This window comes from Opisthocomus hoazin, chromosome 29 (genome assembly GCF_030867145.1).
Source record: "Opisthocomus hoazin isolate bOpiHoa1 chromosome 29, bOpiHoa1.hap1, whole genome shotgun sequence".
NCBI classification, from domain to species: Eukaryota; Metazoa; Chordata; class Aves; order Opisthocomiformes; family Opisthocomidae; genus Opisthocomus; species Opisthocomus hoazin.
The window spans coordinates 4,412,240-4,439,963 of record NC_134442.1 but is presented as its reverse complement, the minus strand read 5'-3'; the positions used below and the strand labels follow the sequence as shown (position 1 = coordinate 4,439,963).

The following is a 27,724-nucleotide window of genomic DNA, read 5'->3' as shown; positions in this document are numbered from 1 at the left end:
TTCGCCTCTGCTGTCAGGAAGCCCACCCCGCCTCCCCAGTGTGCCCAGCCTGCGCTCAGGACACCACTCCCTTTTGGGAACTCACCTCTTGCAGTCGTGGAACCCCAGCCACTGACGTAGCAGCTTCTCAGCTGCGACACTCTCAGCCAGGCGTCGGGCACACAGGCAAGCTGCACGTAGTAGCCGCACAGGACAGGCTGGTCCAATTCCAGCAAGGCAATGTCGTTCCTCTGCGTGATGTTGTAGTAGTGCTCGTGAACCAGTAGCCGCTTAATAGTGCGCACTTGGGTCTCAGGGCCCAGCTGAGTCAAGTGGCTGGCCCCGATCACCACGTGCCACATGGTGATGTGCCTGCAAGGCAGGTGGAGAGAGGGGTCAGAGGGAGCGCAGCCACGTGCTGCAAGCAGCCCAGCAGTTGCCTGCCTTCTGCTGCACAGGGCAGAGAGGAAGGCAGCGCTACGGAGGGTGCGACTGCCCTAGCACGCCTTGGGCACAAGGAGTGTCGGGCGGGAGGCTGCTAGGAAGCCGTGGCGTGAGCCCAGCCCTCTCGCGAGCAGTCTCTCAGCTGGGCTTGGCAGTGCCCAGGCACTGGGCGTGCTGCAAGGAAGCGGGATGGCGCTAGCACGTGCTGCTGTGGAGCGGGCACGTGCTAGTGCTGTGGGGCTGTTCCCTGGTCCTCCTTACCCGGGCGTGATGAAGCAGTGGGCTGCTGTCAGCACCCACTGTGGGCTGATGAGAGACCCTCCGCAGACATGCGCCATGCCTCCTATGATGGGCTTCTGGATGCTGACGATCCAGGGCCAGGCCCCTAGCTGGGCATCGGTGCCACCCACGACGCGTGACATGCCGTAGTAAGAATCCATGGGACGGTGCCCGCAGGTCCCTCTGTAAGCAGAAACTGATGAATGTCCTGCTCGGTGGCTTGCTGCTGTTCAGGCTGCAGGTCAGCCCCCTTCCCCCCCACCAGGCGCTGCATGGACAGCAGGGCCGCGGAACCCTGTGGGGCATGCGTCCATCTACCCCTGTTTGTGCTTGAGCCCCGTAGGCGAGTTGTGCCAGCGGCCTGGCTGCTGGCAAGGAACTGAGGCTCCCACATGGCGTTTGGGAAGCTTTGGTGTGGCACAGATGGAGCACGCTCCACGCTGGCTCTGTCATTGCCAAGGGACGGGGTGGGGGTGGCGCTTGGTCATTCTCGAGTGTTTAGTTTTCTAAGGTATTTTGTTTTCTAATATGTTGCATGTAGATTACTGTATGTAGAGTATGCACTGCTCTGTACAGTACGTATTGTGTAGTTTTTATTGTTTTGCAGCCATTGTGGGTATTGTGGGTATGGTAGGTATGGGACTGCGCTATACAGTTTATTATTGTCTGTATTATATTGTACCCCGAACGGGATGGACCTTTTCCAGAACCACCCAATGCTCCTGCAGACCCTGCAGCCCTGGGTCCAGCAGGAGCTGGAGCAGATCTTTGACAACAGGGGGTTGGAGTCAGCCATGGTGGAAGACACCATCATGGCCATGTTGACCAAGATGCCCCCGACCCCGCTGCCTCCTGAGGAGGGTCTCTGCCTCCCCCGGCAGCCCTGCGAGATCCGGCACGGACGAGCTCCTCGGCACCTCATGCGCCGCTGTTGGTGGGCACCTGGCAGCTGCCCCGCTGCTCCCGCTGCCATCCCCACGGAGCAAGAAGAGCCCCAGGAGGAGCCTGGGGAGGCTGTGCCCAGGCCCTCCACTACCAGCTGGGGCAGGGAACGCCCCCGGGGGGCCACGGCCACCCCCAAAGAGGAGCACCAGCAGCTCCGAGGACTCTCCAGCCAACAAGAGGCCAGCACCACACCAGGGACCCTGGAGGGGCCCTCGCCAGACGGCCGAACCAGGACTGGGCCACCAGCTGCAGCACACGCTGGCCCTCAAGGGCTCCCAGATCCCATTAGCCAAATAAAAGAATCGCATGCAAATGACAGAAAAAGTCTCAGTGTTACCAACAGCGCAGATGGCTTTGCTGTCCTCACCCTTTTTAGCTTTTCTTTTACAGGGAGGGGTGGGATGTGAACGCTGAGGGGTCCTTCTGCGCGTGCCAGGCACTATTTTGTTGTTCTCCCCCAAGGCAAGTGCTGCCCAGCTCCAGGCCTGCAGCTCTGCACTGGTCCCGGGGCAGATGTCTCCAGCCCGGGGGTCTCCAGGGCCAGCCCGTGCCCCATCGCTCAGCACCCCACGCCTGTCCCCCTCTTCCCGCACCCTCTGCCCCCACGTCTCGGGGCGCTGCTCCCCGACCAGCCTGCACTGCTGGGCGCAGCCTCGCGACGGTGGCACCCAAAATCCTGCTCCTGCACAGAGTCACGACGTGGTGCTGCTCTCTGCACCAGCCCAGGGTCGCACCCTGCCCCAGCAGAGCCCCAACAAGTGCAGCCAGGGGAAGCGCAGAGTCCTGGCCCTGGGGAGGTCACTACCAATAGAGCTTTGGATCCTAAAAAGATGCTTTCTGCTCTGAAAGTGAGGGTTTAAACCCTAACAAGGGAACGGTGTGCCCTAAGAAAGTCTATGGCTAATAAAAGACAGCTTTGGACCCAAAGAAATGAGGATTTCCGCCCTGCAAATAAGGCTCTGGGATCTAAAATGGATGGAGAGTGTCTACAAATGACGCTTTGGGCCCTGCAAAGGAGGGGAACCTCTTGGTTCCTCTGTTGCCCCATAAAACGAAACACTCCAGTGCAGGCCTAGAGCTGTAAGAGGGGTTTGGCCCTAGAAGTGAGACTTTGGACTCTCCAAAAAAGAGTTTGGGCCTGAAGCATGGGGCGTTGGGATGTGAAAATAAGGCTTTGGAAATGAAAATGAGATGCTGAACCCTCAAATCAGGACTTTTGCCCTCACATGATGTTTTGGTGCCAAAAGCTAGGGCTCTGTATGCTAAAAACAGGTCTTTGGAGCCTCCAAATGAGGCTTCGGTCATTAAACAAGTGAGGCTTTGTACCCAAAATGAGCAGTTTGGATGCTAAAATGAGGCTTTGGACCCTCCAGCTTGCCGACTGGATCCTCTAAATTAGGCTATGGATCCAGATAATGAGGCTTTGGTGCCATGAAAGGAGACTTTAGACCCTACAAATAAGGCTTTGGACTCTAAAAAGGAGCCCTTTGACACTCAGATCAGACTTTGGGCCTTCAAGAGAATGCTTTGGTCCCTTAAAAGGAGTCTGTGAATTGTAAAAGCGAAGCTTGCAACTTATCAATGAGGGTTTGACCCTGCAAAGGAGGGTTTGGACCCTAAAAAAAGGCTTTGTGCCCTCCAGATGGTGCTATCACCATCGACCTCTTGTAGGACAGAAAGGGGTCTTGTGAGGCAGCAGTTGCGTCCCACTGTGCAGGCTTTGAGCCAGCCCTGGGGACTCAGCTGACCAGCAGGTTGTCACTGGAGGACACTGGGGCTGCAAGGGTACGCATTTCCCAGCCATCACTTAGCTGCAGGGAGATCTGCTTTGACGGCCCCAGGCCAGAAGGACACGCACTGCACAGGCGGGCATTCACAGAGGCGTCTCTTGGACTTGCCAGGGCAGGAATCACCGAGGGCAGAGGACAACAGCCCAAGAGCAGGGAAGTGCTGGCCTGTTTTTCAAGCCAAGGCGGCAAATTCACCTGCAGGGGCTCTCCTGAGCAGCAGCACAAGTGCCAGCTGGCTGAAAGCATGCACAGCTCGCTCAAGGGCTGGGCTGAGTGCTTCGTGCCCCACTAACGCAGGGCAAAAACAAAGCGTGCTCACCTCGCCTGAACGAGCGGCTGCAGAGCTGTCACTCCCCGGGTCCAGGCGGGATCTCCACGTGTGCCCTGGGACACCCACGGGTGCGTACGCTGGAGCCGCACACTTCCCATGCCTGGTGACGGAGGGCTCCACGCACGCCGGAGGAGCTGGAGAGCAGCAAGGCAGACGCTCAGTGCCCTCAGCACCAGGGCCGAGCCCTGCTCTCGCAGCAGGACGGGGCAGAGCCATCTCCCCGTTCCCCTGGGCAGCTGTCCCCAGCGCTCCACAGGCAAACTGCCAGGGCGGTGTGTTAGGGGTTGGAAGGGACCTCTGTGGGTCATCGCGTGGGCAGCGGTGTGCAGAGCAACGGCGGGCTGAGGGCAGCCGAGGCAGGAGAGCAGCCTTGCGCTCAGTGGGACCAGGCTGCTCTCTGCTCTGCCACCAAAGCTAAGACTTTGGAAAGTCAAAATGATGCTTTGGATGCTAGAAATACAGCTCTGGAGCCTAAAAAGAGGCTTTCTGCCTCCAAAATGAGAGTTAGGACCCTCAAAATGGAACTGTGGGCCCTAAAAGAAGGTTGTGAGTGATAAAAGACAGGTTTGGATCCCATAAACGAGGGCTTCAGCCCTGAAAATGGGGCTCTGGGCACTCCAAAGGATAGGCTAGATGCTACAAGGGACGCTTTAGACCCTGAAAAGGAGGGGAACGACTTGGTTCCTCCATGGCCTCCAGAAATGGAGATTTCGTCCCAAATAGAGGGCTCTGGGCACTTCCAGTGGAGGCTTTCAGGTGTAAAAGAGGGCTTGGGACCCTTCAAAGTAGAGTTTAGACCCGCCAAAGGATGGCTTGGGGCTTAAGAATGCAACATTGGGCCCTGAAAATGGGGCTTTGGAAATTACATTGAGGCATTGAACCCTGAACTTCTGATGGTTTTAAGCCCTGAAGTGATGCTTTGGGTTTGAAAATCAGGGCTTTGTACTGTTGAAATGGGATTTTAGACCCTCAGAATGAAGCTTGGGACATCAAACAAACAAGGCTTCTAAGTCTAAAGGAGCAGTTTTGATTCTACATGGAGGCTTTGGCTCCTGAAAAGCAGGGTTTTGAAGATAAAGATGAGGGTTGAGACCTCAAATGGAGACTTTGGACCCTATAAACAATGCTTTGGACTCTGAAAAGGAGGCTCTGCACCTTCAAAATGATGCTATGAGCCCTGGGTTTGGAACTTAGAAATGAGGGTTTGTACCCTAAAAAGGAGGCTTTGGGTCCTAAAAAGAAGGCATTAAAACCTACAATAAAAGTTTGGACACTAAAGATGAGTCCTGGAGACCAAGCGCCACCCCCACCCCGTCCCTTGGCAATGACAGACTCACAGCTGAGGATGGTGGCCCTCTTGCAGGGGCGGGCGCTGGCGGCGGCGGGGCAGAGAGCGGTGCAGAGGAGGTGCAGGCGGCCTCGCTGTCGCAGCCCTCGTGGAGGCAAGGGCAGGTCTGGCCCCGTCTCAGCAGGGCGGGCAGCATCAGGAAGGAGATGATGTGCAGGAGCTGTGGGGATGGGGGAGAGCATCAGCCCTGGGACGCCCCTGCTCCGGGGGGCAGACCCCAGCCCCACATCCCCCCCGTCCTCGCCACCTCAGGGCAGACACTGGACGGCAGCCACGTCCTGCCCCTCCTCACCACCCTGCAGGCTGCTGCGGGGTCGCTGGGGCTGCGCGGAGTGGATGTGGGGGAGCCGATGGCCCAGGGCAAGCATCACCCCCACCCAGCCTTGTCCACCCCACCGCCACCCCGGCGGCCTCACCATCATGGAGACGGGGGGTTCCAGAACACGGGGACAGCTGGGGGGTGCAGAGGAGACAGAGAGGAGCGCTGCAAGGGGGGAGGAGGGGCCCTGGGCCTGGTCCAGGGGCTGCTCGGCCTCGGGGAAGGCCCCACAGGAGCCATGGTGAAGCTGGGCCTGGCTGCAATCGGGGCCCGCCTCCTTCCCATGTAGTCTTGGCCGGCAGAGGTCGGGAGGGCTGTCAGTCTCCTCCCCTGAGGTGCTGCTGCCTCTGATTGGCCCCCTTGTGGTCAGGCTGCTGGGTTACAGTGCCTGCCCTTCACCTGAGGGAATGACCTGCCATTGGCTGCCAGGGCTGTCACTCTGCCCAGATGCAATGCCCACCCGCCCCTGAGGTGCTGCTGCCTCTGATTGGACCCCAGGTGGTCAGGCTGCTGGGCTGCAGTGCCTGCCCTTCACCTGAAGTGATGACCTGCCATTGGCTGACAGTGCTGTCACTCTGCCCAGATGCAGTGCCCACCCTCCCCTGAGGTGACGCTGCCTCTGATTGGCCCCCTTGTGGTCAGGCTGCTGGGTTACAGTGCCTGCCCTTCACCTGAGGGAATGACCTGCCATTGGCTGCCAGGGCTGTCACTCTGCCCAGATGCAATGCCCACCCGCCCCTGAGGTGCTGCTGCCTCTGATTGGACCCCAGGTGGTCAGGCTGCTGGGCTGCAGTGCCTGCCCTTCACCTGAAGTGATGACCTGCCATTGGCTGACAGTGCTGTCACTCTGCCCAGATGCAGTGCCCACCCTCCCCTGAGGTGCTGCTCTCCGCTATTGGCTGCCTGAGGGGCCGCTCTCCCCTCCGCCGGTGCCTGCCCTGCTCCCAGGCGATGTGGTGATGAACTCCACAGGGTGGGCTGGGTGCTCGCGGTGACCCTGTGGGCACGGCAGAGCAGGGAGCTTCGGCTGGGAAGGGAGCGGCAGCCATCGCCCCGTCCAACCGCCCGCCCTGCAGGGCTGGCCCGGCCTGACAGCAGAGCATGGAGGGCACTGCCCAAAGGGCTCCTGGGCACGGACAGGCCGGGGGCACCGACCGCCTCTCAGGCAGCCTGTCCCAGCGCCCGGCCGCCCTCTCGGTGCAGAAACGGATCCTTGAGCCCAGCTGAACCTGCCCTGACGCAGCTCTGAGCCGTTCCCACGCATCCTGTCCCTGGACCCCAGCAGCAGAGCTCAGCACCTCCCTCTCACGTCCCCTCCTGGGGAAGCTGTGGAGAGCGGTGAAGTGGGACAGGGAAATACGCGGCTGTGGGCAAGAACAGACAGGTTGGGGCCCCAAAAATGAGGATTTTGGCCCTGAAAATGAGGCTTTGCAGGTGAGGACTCTGGACTGAGGCACAGGGAACCTTCCCCCGGCTCAGGGCAAGGCTGCGCCAGCCCAGAGCACGCAGGAGGTGGCCGCCTCTGCACCGCGGCACGAGTGGCGACTCGCCGGCTTGGCAGGGCGCGGGGCCTTTCCATGCCCGGGGGTGTCTGGGGAGGGGGCAGGCTGCCTAAAGCGTCTCCCCTCCTCCTCCCCTCCAGGTCTCTGTGCTCCAGCGGGGCAGCTGGGGCTCTGCTGTAAGGACACCCGGGGTCAGCATGCGCTGTGCTGCCTTGGGCTGCTGGGAAGGGATGGCATTGGGATGCTCCCCGGGCAACCCTGCTTCCCCCGGGGGCTGCCATTTCCCTTTTTCCCACCCAGCTGCCAGGCAGCCATGCTGCTGTCGGAGGGGCAGGCTCTGCTCCAGGCCCCGGCTGAGGTGAGGCTGACACTGCCCTACCAAAGCCCTCCTGCTACACAGCTGTGGGATTCTGGGAGAAGGTGAGCACACAGGGTGTGTGCAAAGCAGTAACATTTGAGCACCTGCTTCTTGTCAGCATCCACACCTTCCCGAGCTCACACTCCTTCTGTCTCCTCCTCTGGTGATATTTCCACATTTCTTCTCTCAGTCTAGGTTTCTCCTGGAGAAGAGAGGTTGTACAATATGTTGGAAATACCTGTGGTCGCGCCACCCCTACACAAAGAAAAACTTTTTCTTCACGATTCAGGAGCTTAGCCCAGACGTATCAAGCACATTACCCAGGACTAGGAGCCAGGAGATTCCAGAAGCTGAGTTTCAGCTCTAGAGAAGAGTTGTTTTGTGATCTGGGATGACCCCACCTTCCTCCATCACTTTCTCTGTTGGCCAAATGACCAGTGAAACGCCGGCCTGCCTGAGGTGAAGCTGAAGGACTTGTTTCTCTTGGTAAGGGCTTGGGCTGGCAGAAGTCACTCTGTGCCTGCCAAACAAGTCCCTTTTGGGAACTCACCTCTTGCAGTCGTGGAACCCCAGCCACTGACGTAGCAGCTTCTCAGCTGCGACACTCTCAGCCAGGCGTCGGGCACACAGGCAAGCTGCACGTAGTAGCCGCACTGGACAGGCTGGTCCAATTCCAGCAAGGCAATGTCGTTCCTGTTCGTGATGTTGTCCCCAGAATGACCCCAGCTCTTCCTTCAGATATTGCTGAAGTCTGGCCACCTCTCACACCATTCCCCCTTAACTTCTGGTGACATCTGGCTCTTCCTCATGGCACTGTAACTCCTGCCAGCTTTCTTTCATATTTCCAATTAGCAGATGCTTCAACCAGGTCCTAATCATCATCCCCAGAGTTGTCTGCATGCCACATCATTATTTTGCGTCCTCTTTCTAGCCTCAATGTGCCAGTCTTCTTCATGCCATGGTGGCTCTGAGCACGCTCCTGTCTGACCAGGCATGGTGCCAGCCCTGCTGAGCGACTCTTGCCCTTTGTGCCCTCCTTGACTGCCTGCAGCCTCATTTTGCCGGGCGTGGAAATGCTTGCCTTGCGCACGAGAGTGAATTGGACTCAGGCACGGTTAACTGTGAAACCTGGCAACTTTATTCCAAGAACTAAGTCAGCTTCAGCATTTGTGTGCACGGGGAGGAGAGCGGGCAGCACAGAGCAGGCCTTTGATGCCGAGGCTGCCTTTGGAGCAGCAGGCATTGCCCCAGAAGGAAATCATCATGGTCCAGTGCAGCCTGCGCTGGTTCCTGTTGATCCTGCTCCTCAAGCCTTTTTTCCCCTGAGGAACTGCAGGAGCTCCTTCAGCCGAGTAAAGAATTCCACCAGCTTCTGGCGTGGAAATGGACAGGAGCTAATGCTGCCCGACTGTGTTGGTGCTGGTGTTGGCCTTGGCCTCTGAGAGGCGCTTGAGGTGGAGAGAAAATGACTCCATGGCCGTGCTGTTGGACTATCTCTTCTTGCTGAGCGCAGTCCCATCTGTAGCAGGATCCAGTCGTAGAAGTGCTGCGTGGAGGTGTAGACTCCAGGCTGGTTTGGTCTGGCACAGCCTCTCCCCCAGCTGGTCACTCCAACAAGCCAGAAGTAGTCGTAGGTGTTATCTTTGCAGACCAGAGGACCACCGCTGTCACCCTGCAGCGGAGGAGAGAGGGTTAAGGTGGTGTTGGGTGGCCCCGGTCAGCACTCTGGCTGGCTCCTTCTCTCCCGCAGCAGCTGCCAGAGCTGTCCTGACTGCACACAAAGGCTCTGCTCAGGTGCTGGAGCCTACAGAAGCTTGTCTGGCAGGGGGTGGTGGGCCAGTCAGGCAGGGCTCTCTCTCTGTCCTCTTTGCACAGTGATCCTGGATGTGTGGAAGGGGGATGTTGCAGGACTGGGCTCTGGAGCTGTGGGCTGCCAAGAGCACTAGATGGGCTTTGTGGGCAGAGAGCCAGGCCTCTGGGACAAGGGCGGCCCTGGGCAAGGACCTGCATCTGGGCAAGGGGAGGTGAACCCCAAGAGTGGAGGGGACCCAGCAGTGGCAGGCTGACTTGCCAGGCAAAGCACGCACTGGGGCAGGTTTGGGCGGTTGCCACAGGGCTGCCTGTGCTGTTGGGGGTGGACTTGTAGCACGCTCCTACCTGGCAGGTGTCGATGCCGCCCTGCGGATAGCCAGCACACAAGTTGTGGCTGTGGATGGCCCCTCCGTACCAGCGGCTGCTGTTGCAGAGCTTGATATCGATGAGGCGGACCTTGGCCTCCTGCAGGACATAACTTGGTCCCCCAGCTGTCAGCACAGAAAGGAGTTAACAGCCAGCAGCTCGCTGCCAGTTCTCCTCTCCTCCCCCCCCCCTCCCCGGCGTCTGGCTGAAGCCCTGCCCTAGGGCTGGGCTTTGCGTCTCCAGAGGCACTGTGCCGCTGCTGTCTCCCTTCTGTCTTGCTTGGGGTAATGGGCCAGGCCCACCTCTCCATCGGCATGCACCCCGCAGCCCCGACTCTGGCTTTCGCCTCTGCTGTCAGGAAGCCCACCCCGCCTCCCCAGTGTGCCCAGCCTGCGCTCAGGACACCACTCCCTTTTGGGAACTCACCTCTTGCAGTCGTGGAACCCCAGCCACTGACGTAGCAGCTTCTCAGCTGCGACACTCTCAGCCAGGCGTCGGGCACACAGGCAAGCTGCACGTAGTAGCCGCACAGGACAGGCTGGTCCAATTCCAGCAAGGCAATGTCGTTCCTCTGCGTGATGTTGTAGTAGTGCTCGTGAACCAGTAGCCGCTTAATAGTGCGCACTTGGGTCTCAGGGCCCAGCTGAGTCAAGTGGCTGGCCCCGATCACCACGTGCCACATGGTGATGTGCCTGCAAGGCAGGTGGAGAGAGGGGTCAGAGGGAGCGCAGCCACGTGCTGCAAGCAGCCCAGCAGTTGCCTGCCTTCTGCTGCACAGGGCAGAGAGGAAGGCAGCGCTACGGAGGGTGCGACTGCCCTAGCACGCCTTGGGCACAAGGAGTGTCGGGCGGGAGGCTGCTAGGAAGCCGTGGCGTGAGCCCAGCCCTCTCGCGAGCAGTCTCTCAGCTGGGCTTGGCAGTGCCCAGGCACTGGGCGTGCTGCAAGGAAGCGGGATGGCGCTAGCACGTGCTGCTGTGGAGCGGGCACGTGCTAGTGCTGTGGGGCTGTTCCCTGGTCCTCCTTACCCGGGCGTGATGAAGCAGTGGGCTGCTGTCAGCACCCACTGTGGGCTGATGAGAGACCCTCCGCAGACATGCGCCATGCCTCCTATGATGGGCTTCTGGATGCTGACGATCCAGGGCCAGGCCCCTAGCTGGGCATCGGTGCCACCCACGACGCGTGACATGCCGTAGTAAGAATCCATGGGACGGTGCCCGCAGGTCCCTCTGTAAGCAGAAACTGATGAATGTCCTGCTCGGTGGCTTGCTGCTGTTCAGGCTGCAGGTCAGCCCCCTTCCCCCCCACCAGGCGCTGCATGGACAGCAGGGCCGCGGAACCCTGTGGGGCATGCGTCCATCTACCCCTGTTTGTGCTTGAGCCCCGTAGGCGAGTTGTGCCAGCGGCCTGGCTGCTGGCAAGGAACTGAGGCTCCCACATGGCGTTTGGGAAGCTTTGGTGTGGCACAGATGGAGCACGCTCCACGCTGGCTCTGTCATTGCCAAGGGACGGGGTGGGGGTGGCGCTTGGTCATTCTCGAGTGTTTAGTTTTCTAAGGTATTTTGTTTTCTAATATGTTGCATGTAGATTACTGTATGTAGAGTATGCATTGCTCTGTACAGTACGTATTGTGTAGTTTTTATTGTTTTGCAGCCATTGTGGGTATTGTGGGTATGGTAGGTATGGGACTGCGCTATACAGTTTATTATTGTCTGTATTATATTGTACCCCGAACGGGATGGACCTTTTCCAGAACCACCCAATGCTCCTGCAGACCATGCAGCCCTGGGTCCAGCAGGAGCTGGAGCAGATCTTTGACAACAGGGGGTTGGAGTCAGCCATGGTGGAAGACACCATCATGGCCATGTTGACCAAGATGCCCCCGACCCCGCTGCCTCCTGAGGAGGGTCTCTGCCTCCCCCGGCAGCCCTGCGAGATCCGGCACGGACGAGCTCCTCGGCACCTCATGCGCCGCTGTTGGTGGGCACCTGGCAGCTGCCCCGCTGCTCCCGCTGCCATCCCCACGGAGCAAGAAGAGCCCCAGGAGGAGCCTGGGGAGGCTGTGCCCAGGCCCTCCACTACCAGCTGGGGCAGGGAACGCCCCCGGGGGGCCACGGTCACCCCCAAAGAGGAGCACCAGCAGCTCTGAGGACTCTCCAGCCAACAAGAGGCCAGCACCACACCAGGGACCCTGGAGGGGCCCTCGCCAGACGGCCGAACCAGGACTGGGCCACCAGCTGCAGCACACGCTGGCCCTCAAGGGCTCCCAGATCCCATTAGCCAAATAAAAGAATCGCATGCAAATGACAGAAAAAGTCTCAGTGTTACCAACAGCGCAGATGGCTTTGCTGTCCTCACCCTTTTTAGCTTTTCTTTTACAGGGAGGGGTGGGATGTGAACGCTGAGGGGTCCTTCTGCGCGTGCCAGGCACTATTTTGTTGTTCTCCCCCAAGGCAAGTGCTGCCCAGCTCCAGGCCTGCAGCTCTGCACTGGTCCCGGGGCAGATGTCTCCAGCCCGGGGGTCTCCAGGGCCAGCCCGTGCCCCATCGCTCAGCACCCCACGCCTGTCCCCCTCTTCCCGCACCCTCTGCCCCCACGTCTCGGGGCGCTGCTCCCCGACCAGCCTGCACTGCTGGGCGCAGCCTCGCGACGGTGGCACCCAAAACCCTGCTCCTGCACAGAGTCACGACGTGGTGCTGCTCTCTGCACCAGCCCAGGGTCGCACCCTGCCCCAGCAGAGCCCCAACAAGTGCAGCCAGGGGAAGCGCAGAGTCCTGGCCCTGGGGAGGTCACTACCAATAGAGCTTTGGATCCTAAAAAGATGCTTTCTGCTCTGAAAGTGAGGGTTTAAACCCTAACAAGGGAACGGTGTGCCCTAAGAAAGTCTATGGCTAATAAAAGACAGCTTTGGACCCAAAAAAATGAGGATTTCCGCCCTGCAAATAAGGCTCTGGGATCTAAAATGGATGGAGAGTGTCTACAAATGACGCTTTGGGCCCTGCAAAGGAGGGGAACCTCTTGGTTCCTCTGTTGCCCCATAAAACGAAACACTCCAGTGCAGGCCTAGAGCTGTAAGAGGGGTTTGGCCCTAGAAGTGAGACTTTGGACTCTCCAAAAAAGAGTTTGGGCCTGAAGCATGGGGCGTTGGGATGTGAAAATAAGGCTTTGGAAATGAAAATGAGATGCTGAACCCTCAAATCAGGACTTTTGCCCTCACATGATGTTTTGGTGCCAAAAGCTAGGGCTCTGTATGCTAAAAACAGGTCTTTGGAGCCTCCAAATGAGGCTTCGGTCATTAAACAAGTGAGGCTTTGTACCCAAAATGAGCAGTTTGGATGCTAAAATGAGGCTTTGGACCCTCCAGCTTGCCGACTGGATCCTCTAAATTAGGCTATGGATCCAGATAATGAGGCTTTGGTGCCATGAAAGGAGACTTTAGACCCTACAAATAAGGCTTTGGACTCTAAAAAGGAGCCCTTTGACACTCAGATCAGACTTTGGGCCTTCAAGAGAATGCTTTGGTCCCTTAAAAGGAGTCTGTGAATTGTAAAAGCGAAGCTTGCAACTTATCAATGAGGGTTTGACCCTGCAAAGGAGGGTTTGGACCCTAAAAAAAGGCTTTGTGCCCTCCAGATGGTGCTATCACCATCGACCTCTTGTAGGACAGAAAGAGGTCTTGTGAGGCAGCAGTTGCGTCCCACTGTGCAGGCTTTGAGCCAGCCCTGGGGACTCAGCTGACCAGCAGGTTGTCACTGGAGGACACTGGGGCTGCAAGGGTACGCATTTCCCAGCCATCACTTAGCTGCAGGGAGATCTGCTTTGACGGCCCCAGGCCAGAAGGACACGCACTGCACAGGCGGGCATTCACAGAGGCGTCTCTTGGACTTGCCAGGGCAGGAATCACCGAGGGCAGAGGACAACAGCCCAAGAGCAGGGAAGTGCTGGCCTGTTTTTCAAGCCAAGGCGGCAAATTCACCTGCAGGGGCTCTCCTGAGCAGCGGCACAAGTGCCAGCTGGCTGAAAGCATGCACAGCTCGCTCAAGGGCTGGGCTGAGTGCTTCGTGCCCCACTAACGCAGGGCAAAAACAAAGCGTGCTCACCTCGCCTGAACGAGCGGCTGCAGAGCTGTCACTCCCCGGGTCCAGGCGGGATCTCCACGTGTGCCCTGGGACACCCACGGGTGCGTACGCTGGAGCCGCACACTTCCCATGCCTGGTGACGGAGGGCTCCACGCACGCCGGAGGAGCTGGAGAGCAGCAAGGCAGACGCTCAGTGCCCTCAGCACCAGGGCCGAGCCCTGCTCTCGCAGCAGGACGGGGCAGAGCCATCTCCCCGTTCCCCTGGGCAGCTGTCCCCAGCGCTCCACAGGCAAACTGCCAGGGCGGTGTGTTAGGGGTTGGAAGGGACCTCTGTGGGTCATCGCGTGGGCAGCGGTGTGCAGAGCAACGGCGGGCTGAGGGCAGCCGAGGCGGGAGAGCAGCTTTGCACTCAGTGGGACCAGGCTGCTCTCTGCTCTGCCACCAAAGCTAAGACTTTGGAAAGTCAAAATGATGCTTTGGATGCTAGAAATATAGCTCTGGAGCCTAAAAAGAGGCTTTCTGCCTCCAAAATGAGAGTTAGGACCCTCAAAATGGAACTGTGGGCCCTAAAAGAAGGTTGTGAGTGATAAAAGACAGGTTTGGATCCCATAAACGAGGGCTTCAGCCCTGAAAATGGGGCTCTGGGCACTCCAAAGGATAGGCTAGATGCTACAAGGGACGCTTTAGACCCTGAAAAGGAGGGGAACGACTTGGTTCCTCCATGGCCTCCAGAAATGGAGATTTCGTCCCAAATAGAGGGCTCTGGGCACTTCCAGTGGAGGCTTTCAGGTGTAAAAGAGGGCTTGGGACCCTTCAAAGTAGAGTTTAGACCCGCCAAAGGATGGCTTGGGGCTTAAGAATGCAACATTGGGCCCTGAAAATGGGGCTTTGGAAATTACATTGAGGCATTGAACCCTGAACTTCTGATGGTTTTAAGCCCTGAAGTGATGCTTTGGGTTTGAAAATCAGGGCTTTGTACTGTTGAAATGGGATTTTAGACCCTCAGAATGAAGCTTGGGACATCAAACAAACAAGGCTTCTAAGTCTAAAGGAGCAGTTTTGATTCTACATGGAGGCTTTGGCTCATGAAAAGCAGGGTTTTGAAGATAAAGATGAGGGTTGAGACCTCAAATGGAGACTTTGGACCCTATAAACAATGCTTTGGACTCTGAAAAGGAGGCTCTGCACCTTCAAAATGATGCTATGAGCCCTGGGTTTGGAACTTAGAAATGAGGGTTTGTACCCTAAAAAGGAGGCTTTGGGTCCTAAAAAGAAGGCATTAAAACCTACAATAAAAGTTTGGACACTAAAGATGAGTCCTGGAGACCAAGCGCCACCCCCACCCCGTCCCTTGGCAATGACAGACTCACAGCTGAGGATGGTGGCCCTCTTGCAGGGGCGGGCGCTGGCGGCGGCGGGGCAGAGAGCGGTGCAGAGGAGGTGCAGGCGGCCTCGCTGTCGCAGCCCTCGTGGAGGCAAGGGCAGGTCTGGCCCCGTCTCAGCAGGGCGGGCAGCATCAGGAAGGAGATGATGTGCAGGAGCTGTGGGGATGGGGGAGAGCATCAGCCCTGGGACGCCCCTGCTCCGGGGGGCAGACCCCAGCCCCACATCCCCCCCGTCCTCGCCACCTCAGGGCAGACACTGGACGGCAGCCACGTCCTGCCCCTCCTCACCACCCTGCAGGCTGCTGCGGGGTCGCTGGGGCTGCGCGGAGTGGATGTGGGGGAGCCGATGGCCCAGGGCAAGCATCACCCCCACCCAGCCTTGTCCACCCCACCGCCACCCCGGCGGCCTCACCATCATGGAGACGGGGGGTTCCAGAACACGGGGACAGCTGGGGGGTGCAGAGGAGACAGAGAGGAGCGCTGCAAGGGGGGAGGAGGGGCCCTGGGCCTGGTCCAGGGGCTGCTCGGCCTCGGGGAAGGCCCCACAGGAGCCATGGTGAAGCTGGGCCTGGCTGCAATCGGGGCCCGCCTCCTTCCCATGTAGTCTTGGCCGGCAGAGGTCGGGAGGGCTGTCAGTCTCCTCCCCTGAGGTGCTGCTGCCTCTGATTGGCCCCCTTGTGGTCAGGCTGCTGGGTTACAGTGCCTGCCCTTCACCTGAGGGAATGACCTGCCATTGGCTGCCAGGGCTGTCACTCTGCCCAGATGCAATGCCCACCCGCCCCTGAGGTGCTGCTGCCTCTGATTGGACCCCAGGTGGTCAGGCTGCTGGGCTGCAGTGCCTGCCCTTCACCTGAAGTGATGACCTGCCATTGGCTGACAGTGCTGTCACTCTGCCCAGATGCAGTGCCCACCCTCCCCTGAGGTGACGCTGCCTCTGATTGGCCCCCTTGTGGTCAGGCTGCTGGGTTACAGTGCCTGCCCTTCACCTGAGGGAATGACCTGCCATTGGCTGCCAGGGCTGTCACTCTGCCCAGATGCAATGCCCACCCGCCCCTGAGGTGCTGCTGCCTCTGATTGGACCCCAGGTGGTCAGGCTGCTGGGCTGCAGTGCCTGCCCTTCACCTGAAGTGATGACCTGCCATTGGCTGACAGTGCTGTCACTCTGCCCAGATGCAGTGCCCACCCTCCCCTGAGGTGCTGCTCTCCGCTATTGGCTGCCTGAGGGGCCGCTCTCCCCTCCGCCGGTGCCTGCCCTGCTCCCAGGCGATGTGGTGATGAACTCCACAGGGTGGGCTGGGTGCTCGCGGTGACCCTGTGGGCACGGCAGAGCAGGGAGCTTCGGCTGGGGAGGGAGCGGCAGCCATCGCCCCGTCCAACCGCCCGCCCTGCAGGGCTGGCCCGGCCTGACAGCAGAGCATGGAGGGCACTGCCCAAAGGGCTCCTGGGCACGGACAGGCCGGGGGCACCGACCGCCTCTCAGGCAGCCTGTCCCAGCGCCCGGCCGCCCTCTCGGTGCAGAAACGGATCCTTCAGCCCAGCTGAACCTGCCCTGACGCAGCTCTGAGCCGTTCCCACGCATCCTGTCCCTGGACCCCAGCAGCAGAGCTCAGCACCTCCCTCTCACGTCCCCTCCTGGGGAAGCTGTGGAGAGCGGTGAAGTGGGACAGGGAAATACGCGGCTGTGGGCAAGAACAGACAGGTTGGGGCCCCAAAAATGAGGATTTTGGCCCTGAAAATGAGGCTTTGCAGGTGAGGACTCTGGACTGAGGCACAGGGAACCTTCCCCCGGCTCAGGGCAAGGCTGCGCCAGCCCAGAGCACGCAGGAGGTGGCCGCCTCTGCACCGCGGCACGAGTGGCGACTCGCCGGCTTGGCAGGGCGCGGGGCCTTTCCATGCCCGGGGGTGTCTGGGGAGGGGGCAGGCTGCCTAAAGCGTCTCCCCTCCTCCTCCCCTCCAGGTCTCTGTGCTCCAGCGGGGCAGCTGGGGCTCTGCTGTAAGGACACCCGGGGTCAGCATGCGCTGTGCTGCCTTGGGCTGCTGGGAAGGGATGGCATTGGGATGCTCCCCGGGCAACCCTGCTTCCCCCGGGGGCTGCCATTTCCCTTTTTCCCACCCAGCTGCCAGGCAGCCATGCTGCTGTCGGAGGGGCAGGCTCTGCTCCAGGCCCCGGCTGGGGTGAGGCTGACACTGCCCTACCAAAGCCCTCCTGCTACACAGCTGTGGGATTCTGGGAGAAGGTGAGCACACAGGGTGTGTGCAAAGCAGTAACATTTGAGCACCTGCTTCTTGTCAGCATCCACACCTTCCCGAGCTCACACTCCTTCTGTCTCCTCCTCTGGTGATATTTCCACATTTCTTCTCTCAGTCTAGGTTTCTCCTGGAGAAGAGAGGTTGTACAATATGTTGGAAATACCTGTGGTCGCGCCACCCCTACACAAAGAAAAACTTTTTCTTCACGATTCAGGAGCTTAGCCCAGACGTATCAAGCACATTACCCAGGACTAGGAGCCAGGAGATTCCAGAAGCTGAGTTTCAGCTCTAGAGAAGAGTTGTTTTGTGATCTGGGATGACCCCACCTTCCTCCATCACTTTCTCTGTTGGCCAAATGACCAGTGAAACGCCGGCCTGCCTGAGGTGAAGCTGAAGGACTTGTTTCTCTTGGTAAGGGCTTGGGCTGGCAGAAGTCACTCTGTGCCTGCCAAACAAGTCCCTTTTGGGAACTCACCTCTTGCAGTCGTGGAACCCCAGCCACTGACGTAGCAGCTTCTCAGCTGCGACACTCTCAGCCAGGCGTCGGGCACACAGGCAAGCTGCACGTAGTAGCCGCACTGGACAGGCTGGTCCAATTCCAGCAAGGCAATGTCGTTCCTGTTCGTGATGTTGTCCCCAGAATGACCCCAGCTCTTCCTTCAGATATTGCTGAAGTCTGGCCACCTCTCACACCATTCCCCCTTAACTTCTGGTGACATCTGGCTCTTCCTCATGGCACTGTAACTCCTGCCAGCTTTCTTTCATATTTCCAATTAGCAGATGCTTCAACCAGGTCCTAATCATCATCCCCAGAGTTGTCTGCATGCCACATCATTATTTTGCGTCCTCTTTCTAGCCTCAATGTGCCAGTCTTCTTCATGCCATGGTGGCTCTGAGCACGCTCCTGTCTGACCAGGCATGTTGCCAGCCCTGCTGAGCGACTCTTGCCCTTTGTGCCCTCCTTGACTGCCTGCAGCCTCATTTTGCCGGGCGTGGAAATCCTTGCCTTGCGCACGAGAGTGAATTGGACTCAGGCACGGTTAACTGTGAAACCTGGCAACTTTATTCCAAGAACTAAGTCAGCTTCAGCATTTGTGTGCACGGGGAGGAGAGCGGGCAGCACAGAGCAGGCCTTTGATGCTGAGGCTGCCTTTGGAGCAGCAGGCATTGCCCCAGAAGGAAATCATCATGGTCCAGTGCAGCCTGCGCTGGTTCCTGTTGATCCTGCTCCTCAAGCCTTTTTTCCCCTGAGGAACTGCAGGAGCTCCTTCAGCCGAGTAAAGAATTCCACCAGCTTCTGGCGTGGAAATGGACAGGAGCTAATGCTGCCCGACTGTGTTGGTGCTGGTGTTGGCCTTGGCCTCTGAGAGGCGCTTGAGGTGGAGAGAAAATGACTCCATGGCCGTGCTGTTGGACTATCTCTTCTTGCTGAGTGCAGTCCCATCTGTAGCAGGATCCAGTCGTAGAAGTGCTGCGTGGAGGTGTAGACTCCAGGCTGGTTTGGTCTGGCACAGCCTCTCCCCCAGCTGGTCACTCCAACAAGCCAGAAGTAGTCGTAGGTGTTATCTTTGCAGACCAGAGGACCACCGCTGTCACCCTGCAGCGGAGGAAAGAGGGTTAAGGTGGTGTTGGGTGGCCCCGGTCAGCACTCTGGCTGGCTCCTTCTCTCCCGCAGCAGCTGCCAGAGCTGTCCTGACTGCACACAAAGGCTCTGCTCAGGTGCTGGAGCCTACAGAAGCTTGTCTGGCAGGGGGTGGTGGGCCAGTCAGGCAGGGCTCTGTCTCTGTCCTCTTTGCACAGTGATCCTGGATGTGTGGAAGGGGGATGTTGCAGGACTGGGCTCTGGAGCTGTGGGCTGCCAAGAGCACTAGATGGGCTTTGTGGGCAGAGAGCCAGGCCTCTGGGACAAGGGCGGCCCTGGGCAAGGACCTGCATCTGGGCAAGGGGAGGTGAACCCCAAGAGTGGAGGGGACCCAGCAGTGGCAGGCTGACTTGCCAGGCAAAGCACGCGCTGGGGCAGGTTTGGGCGGTTGCCACAGGGCTGCCTGTGCTGTTGGGGGTGGACTTGTAGCACGCTCCTACCTGGCAGGTGTCGATGCCGCCCTGCGGATAGCCAGCACACAAGTTGTGGCTGTGGATGGCCCCTCCGTACCAGCGGCTGCTGTTGCAGAGCTTGATATCGATGAGGCGGACCTTGGCCTCCTGCAGGACATAACTTGGTCCCCCAGCTGTCAGCACAGAAAGGAGTTAACAGCCAGCAGCTCGCTGCCAGTTCTCCTCTCCTCCCCTCCCCATGCCCCCGGCGTCTGGCTGAAGCCCTGCCCTAGGGCTGGGCTTTGCGTCTCCAGAGGCACTGTGCCGCTGCTGTCTCCCTTCTGTCTTGCTTGGGGTAATGGGCCAGGCCCACCTCTCCATCGGCATGCACCCCGCAGCCCGACTCTGGCTTTCGCCTCTGCTGTCAGGAAGCCCACCCCGCCTCCCCAGTGTGCCCAGCCTGCGCTCAGGACACCCCTCCCTTTTGGGAACTCACCTCTTGCAGTCGTGGAACCCCAGCCACTGACGTAGCAGCTTCTCAGCTGCGACACTCTCAGCCAGGCGTCGGGCACACAGGCAAGCTGCACGTAGTAGCCGCACAGGACAGGCTGGTCCAATTCCAGCAAGGCAATGTCGTTCCTCTGCGTGATGTTGTAGTAGTGCTCGTGAACCAGTAGCCGCTTAATAGTGCGCACTTGGGTCTCAGGGCCCAGCTGAGTCAAGTGGCTGGCCCCGATCACCACGTGCCACATGGTGATGTGCCTGCAAGGCAGGTGGAGAGAGGGGTCAGAGGGAGCGCAGCCCCGTGCTGCAAGCAGCCCAGCAGTTGCCTGCCTTCTGCTGCACAGGGCAGAGAGGAAGGCAGCGCTACGGAGGGTGCGACTGCCCTAGCACGCCTTGGGCACAAGGAGTGTCGGGCGGGAGGCTGCTAGGAAGCCGTGGCGTGAGCCCAGCCCTCTCGCGAGCAGTCTCTCAGCTGGGCTTGGCAGTGCCCAGGCACTGGGCGTGCTGCAGGGAAGCGGGATGGCGCTAGCACGTGCTGCTGTGGAGCGGGCACGTGCTAGTGCTGTGGGGCTGTTCCCTGGTCCTCCTTACCCGGGCGTGATGAAGCAGTGGGCTGCTGTCAGCACCCACTGTGGGCTGATGAGAGACCCTCCGCAGACATGCGCCATGCCTCCTATGATGGGCTTCTGGATGCTGACGATCCAGGGCCAGGCCCCTAGCTGGGCATCGGTGCCACCCACGACGCGTGACATGCCGTAGTAAGAATCCACGGGCCGGTGCCCGCAGGTCCCTCTGTAAGCAGAAACTGATGAATGTCCTGCTCGGTGGCTTGCTGCTGTTCAGGCTGCAGGTCAGCCCCCTTCCCCCCCACCAGGCGCTGCATGGACAGCAGGGCCGCGGAACCCTGTGGGGCATGCGTCCATCTACCCCTGTTTGTGCTTGAGCCCCGTAGGCGAGTTGTGCCAGCGGCCTGGCTGCTGGCAAGGAACTGAGGCTCCCACATGGCGTTTGGGAAGCTTTGGTGTGGCCAGGGGGAAAAGCGAGCACCCGCCAGTGAAGCCCACAAGGGCTGCCCCAGCTCCCTCCCAGAGCCTCGGGCCACTTACCCACAGTTGTCCCACATGCCGTACGCCGGCCAGCACACGGCCAGCAGGACCAGGACGGGGAGAAAATTCATGGCTGCCAGCGGCACGTGGCAGCTGCAAGAAGCGAGAGCTGGTGGCCAGCAGTGCAGCAGCCGACGTAGTGCCTGCAGCAGTCCCGCTGCCCTGGGAACCCTTGGCCCCGTGGCTGATGTCACAGAGTGGCTGGTTCCGGGTGCTGGGCACGGTGGATTCTAGGGGGGGGCGGGCAACATGGAGGGTTCCGAGCAGGAGGGGAGGCAGAAGCTGGGCTCGGACACCCCCAGCAGACCCCCGCTGAATGCTCCGCTTGCGGGACGAGGCTCTGCAGACCTCGTGGCAGGCAGCAGCGCCTGCCTCCCAGTGCTGCCTGCTAACAGCTAGCCGGGAAAACCAAGTGTGGCACCATAGCCTCTTTGGGAAGTTCACTGCCACCCCGCTCTGCGCAGCCGCTTGCCACCAGGTCCTTCCCAAAGAAACTGACACCGCAGAACGGAACTACTACAGGCAGTAGGCACCTGGTTGGGGGCTGAAGAGCCAATCTGCTTACAGCCGCGGCAGGCAAGCAGGGATGGGCAAGCCAAATCAACCAAGCATAGCCAAGCACTGCCATCCTGTCCTGCACAAAGCACAGCGAAACACAGATGGAGCACGCTCCACACTGGCTCTGTCATTGCCAAGGGACGGGGTGGGGGTGGCGCTTGGTCATTCTCGAGTGTTTAGTTTTCTAAGGTATTTTGTTTTATAATATGTTGCATGTAGATTACTGTATGTAGAGTATGCATTGCTCTGTACAGTACGTATTGTGTAGTTTTTATTGTTTTGCAGCCATTGTGGGTATTGTGGGTATGGTAGGTATGGGACTGCGCTATACAGTTTATTATTGTCTGTATTATATTGTACCCCGAACGGGAGCGACCTTTTCCAGAACCACCCAATGCTCCTGCAGACCATGCAGCCCTGGGTCCAGCAGGAGCTGGAGCAGATCTTTGACAACAGGGGGTTGGAGTCAGCCATGGTGGAAGACACCATCATGGCCATGTTGACCAAGATGCCCCCGACCCCGCTGCCTCCTGAGGAGGGTCTCTGCCTCCCCCGGCAGCCCTGCGAGATCCGGCACGGACGAGCTCCTCGGCACCTCATGCGCCGCTGTTGGTGGGCACCTGGCAGCTGCCCCGCTGCTCCCGCTGCCATCCCCACGGAGCAAGAAGAGCCCCAGGAGGAGCCTGGGGAGGCTGTGCCCAGGCCCTCCACTACCAGCTGGGGCAGGGAACGCCCCCGGGGGGCCACGGCCACCCCCAAAGAGGAGCACCAGCAGCTCTGAGGACTCTCCAGCCAACAAGAGGCCAGCACCACACCAGGGACCCTGGAGGGGCCCTCGCCAGACGGCCGAACCAGGACTGGGCCACCAGCTGCAGCACACGCTGGCCCTCAAGGGCTCCCAGATCCCATTAGCCAAATAAAAGAATCGCATGCAAATGACAGAAAAAGTCTCAGTGTTACCAACAGCGCAGATGGCTTTGCTGTCCTCACCCTTTTTAGCTTTTCTTTTACAGGGAGGGGTGGGATGTGAACGCTGAGGGGTCCTTCTGCGCGTGCCAGGCACTATTTTGTTGTTCTCCCCCAAGGCAAGTGCTGCCCAGCTCCAGGCCTGCAGCTCTGCACTGGTCCCGGGGCAGATGTCTCCAGCCCGGGGGTCTCCAGGGCCAGCCCATGCCCCATCGCTCAGCACCCCACGCCTGTCCCCCTCTTCCCGCACCCTCTGCCCCCACGTCTCGGGGCGCTGCTCCCCGACCAGCCTGCACTGCTGGGCGCAGCCTCGCGACGGTGGCACCCAAAACCCTGCTCCTGCACAGAGTCACGACGTGGTGCTGCTCTCTGCACCAGCCCAGGGTCGCACCCTGCCCCAGCAGAGCCCCAACAAGTGCAGCCAGGGGAAGCGCAGAGTCCTGGCCCTGGGGAGGTCACTACCAATAGAGCTTTGGATCCTAAAAAGATGCTTTCTGCTCTGAAAGTGAGGGTTTAAACCCTAACAAGGGAACGGTGTGCCCTAAGAAAGTCTATGGCTAATAAAAGACAGCTTTGGACCCAAAAAAATGAGGATTTCCGCCCTGCAAATAAGGCTCTGGGATCTAAAATGGATGGAGAGTGTCTACAAATGACGCTTTGGGCCCTGCAAAGGAGGGGAACCTCTTGGTTCCTCTGTTGCCCCATAAAACGAAACACTTCAGTGCAGGCCTAGAGCTGTAAGAGGGGTTTGGCCCTAGAAGTGAGACTTTGGACTCTCCAAAAAAGAGTTTGGGCCTGAAGCATGGGGCGTTGGGATGTGAAAATAAGGCTTTGGAAATGAAAATGAGATGCTGAACCCTCAAATCAGGACTTTTGCCCTCACATGATGTTTTGGTGCCAAAAGCTAGGGCTCTGTATGCTAAAAACAGGTCTTTGGAGCCTCCAAATGAGGCTTCGGTCATTAAACAAGTGAGGCTTTGTACCCAAAATGAGCAGTTTGGATGCTAAAATGAGGCTTTGGACCCTCCAGCTTGCCGACTGGATCCTCTAAATTAGGCTATGGATCCAGATAATGAGGCTTTGGTGCCATGAAAGGAGACTTTAGACCCTACAAATAAGGCTTTGGACTCTAAAAAGGAGCCCTTTGACACTCAAATCAGACTTTGGGCCTTCAAGAGAATGCTTTGGTCCCTTAAAAGGAGTCTGTGAATTGTAAAAGCGAAGCTTGCAACTTATCAATGAGGGTTTGACCCTGCAAAGGAGGGTTTGGACCCTAAAAAAAGGCTTTGTGCCCTCCAGATGGTGCTATCACCATCGACCTCTTGTAGGACAGAAAGAGGTCTTGTGAGGCAGCAGTTGCGTCCCACTGTGCAGGCTTTGAGCCAGCCCTGGGGACTCAGCTGACCAGCAGGTTGTCACTGGAGGACACTGGGGCTGCAAGGGTACGCATTTCCCAGCCATCACTTAGCTGCAGGGAGATCTGCTTTGACGGCCCCAGGCCAGAAGGACACGCACTGCACAGGCGGGCATTCACAGAGGCGTCTCTTGGACTTGCCAGGGCAGGAATCACCGAGGGCAGAGGACAACAGCCCAAGAGCAGGGAAGTGCTGGCCTGTTTTTCAAGCCAAGGCGGCAAATTCACCTGCAGGGGCTCTCCTGAGCAGCGGCACAAGTGCCAGCTGGCTGAAAGCATGCACAGCTCGCTCAAGGGCTGGGCTGAGTGCTTCGTGCCCCACTAGCGCAGGGCAAAAACAAAGCGTGCTCACCTCGCCTGAACGAGCGGCTGCAGAGCTGTCACTCCCCGGGTCCAGGCGGGATCTCCACGTGTGCCCTGGGACACCCACGGGTGCGTACGCTGGAGCCGCACACTTCCCATGCCTGGTGACGGAGGGCTCCACGCCCGCCGGAGGAGCTGGAGAGCAGCAAGGCAGACGCTCAGTGCCCTCAGCACCAGGGCCGAGCCCTGCTCTCGCAGCAGGACGGGGCAGAGCCATCTCCCCGTTCCCCTGGGCAGCTGTCCCCAGCGCTCCACAGGAAAACTGCCAGGGCGGTGTGTTAGGGGTTGGAAGGGACCTCTGTGGGTCATCGCGTGGGCAGTGGTGTGCAGAGCAACGGCGGGCTGAGGGCAGCCGAGGCAGGAGAGCAGCCTTGCGCTCAGTGGGACCAGGCTGCTCTCTGCTCTGCCACCAAAGCTAAGACTTTGGAAAGTCAAAATGATGCTTTGGATGCTAGAAATATAGCTCTGGAGCCTAAAAAGAGGCTTTCTGCCTCCAAAATGAGAGTTAGGACCCTCAAAATGGAACTGTGGGCCCTAAAAGAAGGTTGTGAGTGATAAAAGACAGGTTTGGATCCCATAAACGAGGGCTTCAGCCCTGAAAATGGGGCTCTGGGCACTCCAAAGGATAGGCTAGATGCTACAAGGGACGCTTTAGACCCTGAAAAGGAGGGGAACGACTTGGTTCCTCCATGGCCTCCAGAAATGGAGATTTCGTCCCAAATAGAGGGCTCTGGGCACTTCCAGTGGAGGCTTTCAGGTGTAAAAGAGGGCTTGGGACCCTTCAAAGTAGAGTTTAGACCCGCCAAAGGATGGCTTGGGGCTTAAGAATGCAACATTGGGCCCTGAAAATGGGGCTTTGGAAATTACATTGAGGCATTGAACCCTGAACTTCTGATGGTTTTAAGCCCTGAAGTGATGCTTTGGGTTTGAAAATCAGGGCTTTGTACTGTTGAAATGGGATTTTAGACCCTCAGAATGAAGCTTGGGACATCAAACAAACAAGGCTTCTAAGTCTAAAGGAGCAGTTTTGATTCTACATGGAGGCTTTGGCTCCTGAAAAGCAGGGTTTTGAAGATAAAGATGAGGGTTGAGACCTCAAATGGAGACTTTGGACCCTATAAACAATGCTTTGGACTCTGAAAAGGAGGCTCTGCACCTTCAAAATGATGCTATGAGCCCTGGGTTTGGAACTTAGAAATGAGGGTTTGTACCCTAAAAAGGAGGCTTTGGGTCCTAAAAAGAAGGCATTAAAACCTACAATAAAAGTTTGGACACTAAAGATGAGTCCTGGAGACCAAGCGCCACCCCCACCCCGTCCCTTGGCAATGACAGACTCACAGCTGAGGATGGTGGCCCTCTTGCAGGGGCGGGCGCTGGCGGCGGCGGGGCAGAGAGCGGTGCAGAGGAGGTGCAGGCGGCCTCGCTGTCGCAGCCCTCGTGGAGGCAGCGGCAGGTCTGGCCCCGTCTCAGCAGGGCGGGCAGCGTCAGGAAGGAGATGATGTGCAGGAGCTGTGGGGATGGGGGAGAGCATCAGCCCTGGGACGCCCCTGCTCCGGGGGGCAGACCCCAGCCCCACATCCCCCCCGTCCTCGCCACCTCAGGGCAGACACTGGACGGCAGCCACGTCCTGCCCCTCCTCACCACCCTGCAGGCTGCTGCGGGGTCGCTGGGGCTGCACGGAGGGGATGTGGGGGAGCCGATGGCCCCAGGGCAAGCATCACCCCCACCCAGCCTTGTCCACCCCACCACCACCCCGGCGGCCTCAGCATCATGGAGACGGGGGGTTCCAGAACACGGGGACAGCTGGGGGGTGCAGAGGAGACAGAGAGGAGCGCTGCAAGGGGGGAGGAGGGGCCCTGGGCCTGGTCCAGGGGCTGCTCGGCCTCGGGGAAGGCCCCACAGGAGCCATGGTGAAGCTGGGCCTGGCTGCAGTCGGGGCCCGCCTCCTTCCCATGTAGTCTTGGCCGGCAGAGGTCGGGAGGGCTGTCAGTCTCCTCCCCTGAGGTGCTGCTGCCTCTGATTGGCCCCCTTGTGGTCAGGCTGCTGGGTTACAGTGCCTGCCCTTCACCTGAGGGAATGACCTGCCATTGGCTGACAGTGCTGTCACTCTGCCCAGATGCAGTGCCCACCCTCCCCTGAGGTGACGCTGCCTCTGATTGGCCCCCTTGTGGTCAGGCTGCTGGGTTACAGTGCCTGCCCTTCACCTGAGGGAATGACCTGCCATTGGCTGCCAGGGCTGTCACTCTGCCCAGATGCAATGCCCACCCGCCCCTGAGGTGCTGCTGCCTCTGATTGGACCCCAGGTGGTCAGGCTGCTGGGCTGCAGTGCCTGCCCTTCACCTGAAGTCATGACCTGCCATTGGCTGACAGTGCTGTCACTCTGCCCAGATGCAGTGCCCACCCTCCCCTGAGGTGCTGCTCTCCGCTATTGGCTGCCTGAGGGGCCGCTCTCCCCTCCGCCGGTGCCTGCCCTGCTCCCAGGCGATGTGGTGATGAACTCCACAGGGTGGGCTGGCTGCTCGCGGTGACCCTGTGGGCACGGCAGAGCAGGGAGCTTCGGCTGGGGAGGCAGTGGCAGCCATCGCCCCGTCCAACCGCCCGCCCTGCAGGGCTGGCCCGGCCTGACAGCAGAGCATGGAGGGCACTGCCCAAAGGGCTCCTGGGCACGGACAGGCCGGGGGCACCGACCGCCTCTCAGGCAGCCTGTCCCAGCGCCCGGCCGCCCTCTCGGTGCAGAAACGGATCCTTGAGCCCAGCTGAACCCGCCCTGACGCAGCTCTGAGCCGTTCCCACGCATCCTGTCCCTGGACCCCAGCAGCAGAGCTCAGCACCTCCCTCTCACGTCCCCTCCTGGGGAAGCTGTGGAGAGCGGTGAAGTGGGACAGGGAAATACGCGGCTGTGGGCAAGAACAGACAGGTTGGGGCCCCAAAAATGAGGATTTTGGCCCTGAAAATGAGGCTTTGCAGGTGAGGACTCTGGACTGAGGCACAGGGAACCTTCCCCCGGCTCAGGGCAAGGCTGCGCCAGCCCAGAGCACGCAGGAGGTGGCCACCTCTGCACCGCGGCACGAGTGGCGACTCGCCGGCTTGGCAGGGCGCGGGGCCTTTCCATGCCCGGGGGTGTCTGGGGAGGGGGCAGGCTACCTAAAGCGTCTCCCCTCCTCCTCCCCTCCAGGTCTCTGTGCTCCAGCGGGGCAGCTGGGGCTCTGCTGTAAGGACACCCGGGGTCAGCATGCGCTGTGCTGCCTTGGGCTGCTGGGAAGGGATGGCATTGGGATGCTCCCCGGGCAACCCTGCTTCCCCCGGGGGCTGCCATTTCCCATTTTCCCACCCAGCTGCCAGGCAGCCATGCTGCTGTCGGAGGGGCAGGCTCTGCTCCAGGCCCCGGCTGGGGTGAGGCTGACACTGCCCTACCAAAGCCCTCCTGCTACACAGCTGTGGGATTCTGGGAGAAGGTGAGCACACAGGGTGTGTGCAAAGCAGTAACATTTGAGCACCTGCTTCTTGTCAGCATCCACACCTTCCCGAGCTCACACTCCTTCTGTCTCCTCCTCTGGTGATATTTCCACATTTCTTCTCTCAGTCTAGGTTTCTC

The 27,724-nt window shown here is 59.4% G+C and overlaps 3 protein-coding genes across 6 annotated transcripts; all 3 read right to left on the bottom strand.

Moving 5' to 3' along the window:
• Window positions 1-656: 656 nt before the first annotated feature.
• Window positions 657-8,964, bottom strand: LOC142364849 (urokinase-type plasminogen activator-like). Of its 2 annotated transcripts, XM_075444971.1 has the most exons (5): window positions 7,616-8,964; window positions 7,400-7,497; window positions 5,106-5,276; window positions 3,757-3,902; window positions 657-885 (listed from the first exon to the last, which is right to left on the bottom strand). In XM_075444971.1, the coding sequence occupies exons 3-5, from the start codon at window positions 5,250-5,252 to the stop codon at window positions 681-683; spliced, it is 498 nt and encodes a 165-aa protein (XP_075301086.1). In that variant the 5' UTR covers window positions 5,253-5,276; window positions 7,400-7,497; window positions 7,616-8,964; the 3' UTR covers window positions 657-680. The 2 variants fall into 2 exon arrangements, with proteins under 2 accessions (XP_075301086.1, XP_075301085.1); XM_075444970.1 differs by lacking the exons at window positions 7,400-7,497; window positions 7,616-8,964 and adding an exon at window positions 5,533-6,432.
• A 1,506-nt stretch (window positions 8,965-10,470) lies between these two features.
• On the bottom strand, window positions 10,471-18,064 carry LOC142364847 (urokinase-type plasminogen activator-like). 3 transcript variants are annotated; one of them, XM_075444967.1, is made up of 5 exons: window positions 17,430-18,064; window positions 17,214-17,311; window positions 14,920-15,090; window positions 13,571-13,716; window positions 10,471-10,699 (listed from the first exon to the last, which is right to left on the bottom strand). In XM_075444967.1, exons 3-5 carry the CDS (start codon window positions 15,064-15,066, stop codon window positions 10,495-10,497), a joined length of 498 nt encoding a protein of 165 aa, XP_075301082.1. In that variant the 5' UTR covers window positions 15,067-15,090; window positions 17,214-17,311; window positions 17,430-18,064; the 3' UTR covers window positions 10,471-10,494. The 3 variants fall into 3 exon arrangements, with proteins under 3 accessions (XP_075301082.1, XP_075301081.1, XP_075301080.1); XM_075444966.1 differs by having other exon boundaries at window positions 17,214-18,064; XM_075444965.1 differs by lacking the exons at window positions 17,214-17,311; window positions 17,430-18,064 and adding an exon at window positions 15,347-16,301.
• Window positions 18,065-20,178: 2,114 nt separating this feature from the next.
• On the bottom strand, window positions 20,179-24,246 carry LOC142364797 (acrosin-like). Its single transcript, XM_075444925.1, has 2 exons — window positions 24,119-24,246; window positions 20,179-20,514 (listed from the first exon to the last, which is right to left on the bottom strand). Exons 1-2 carry the CDS (start codon window positions 24,226-24,228, stop codon window positions 20,310-20,312), a joined length of 315 nt encoding a protein of 104 aa, XP_075301040.1. The 5' UTR covers window positions 24,229-24,246; the 3' UTR covers window positions 20,179-20,309.
• Between the last annotated feature and the right edge of the window lie 3,478 nt (window positions 24,247-27,724).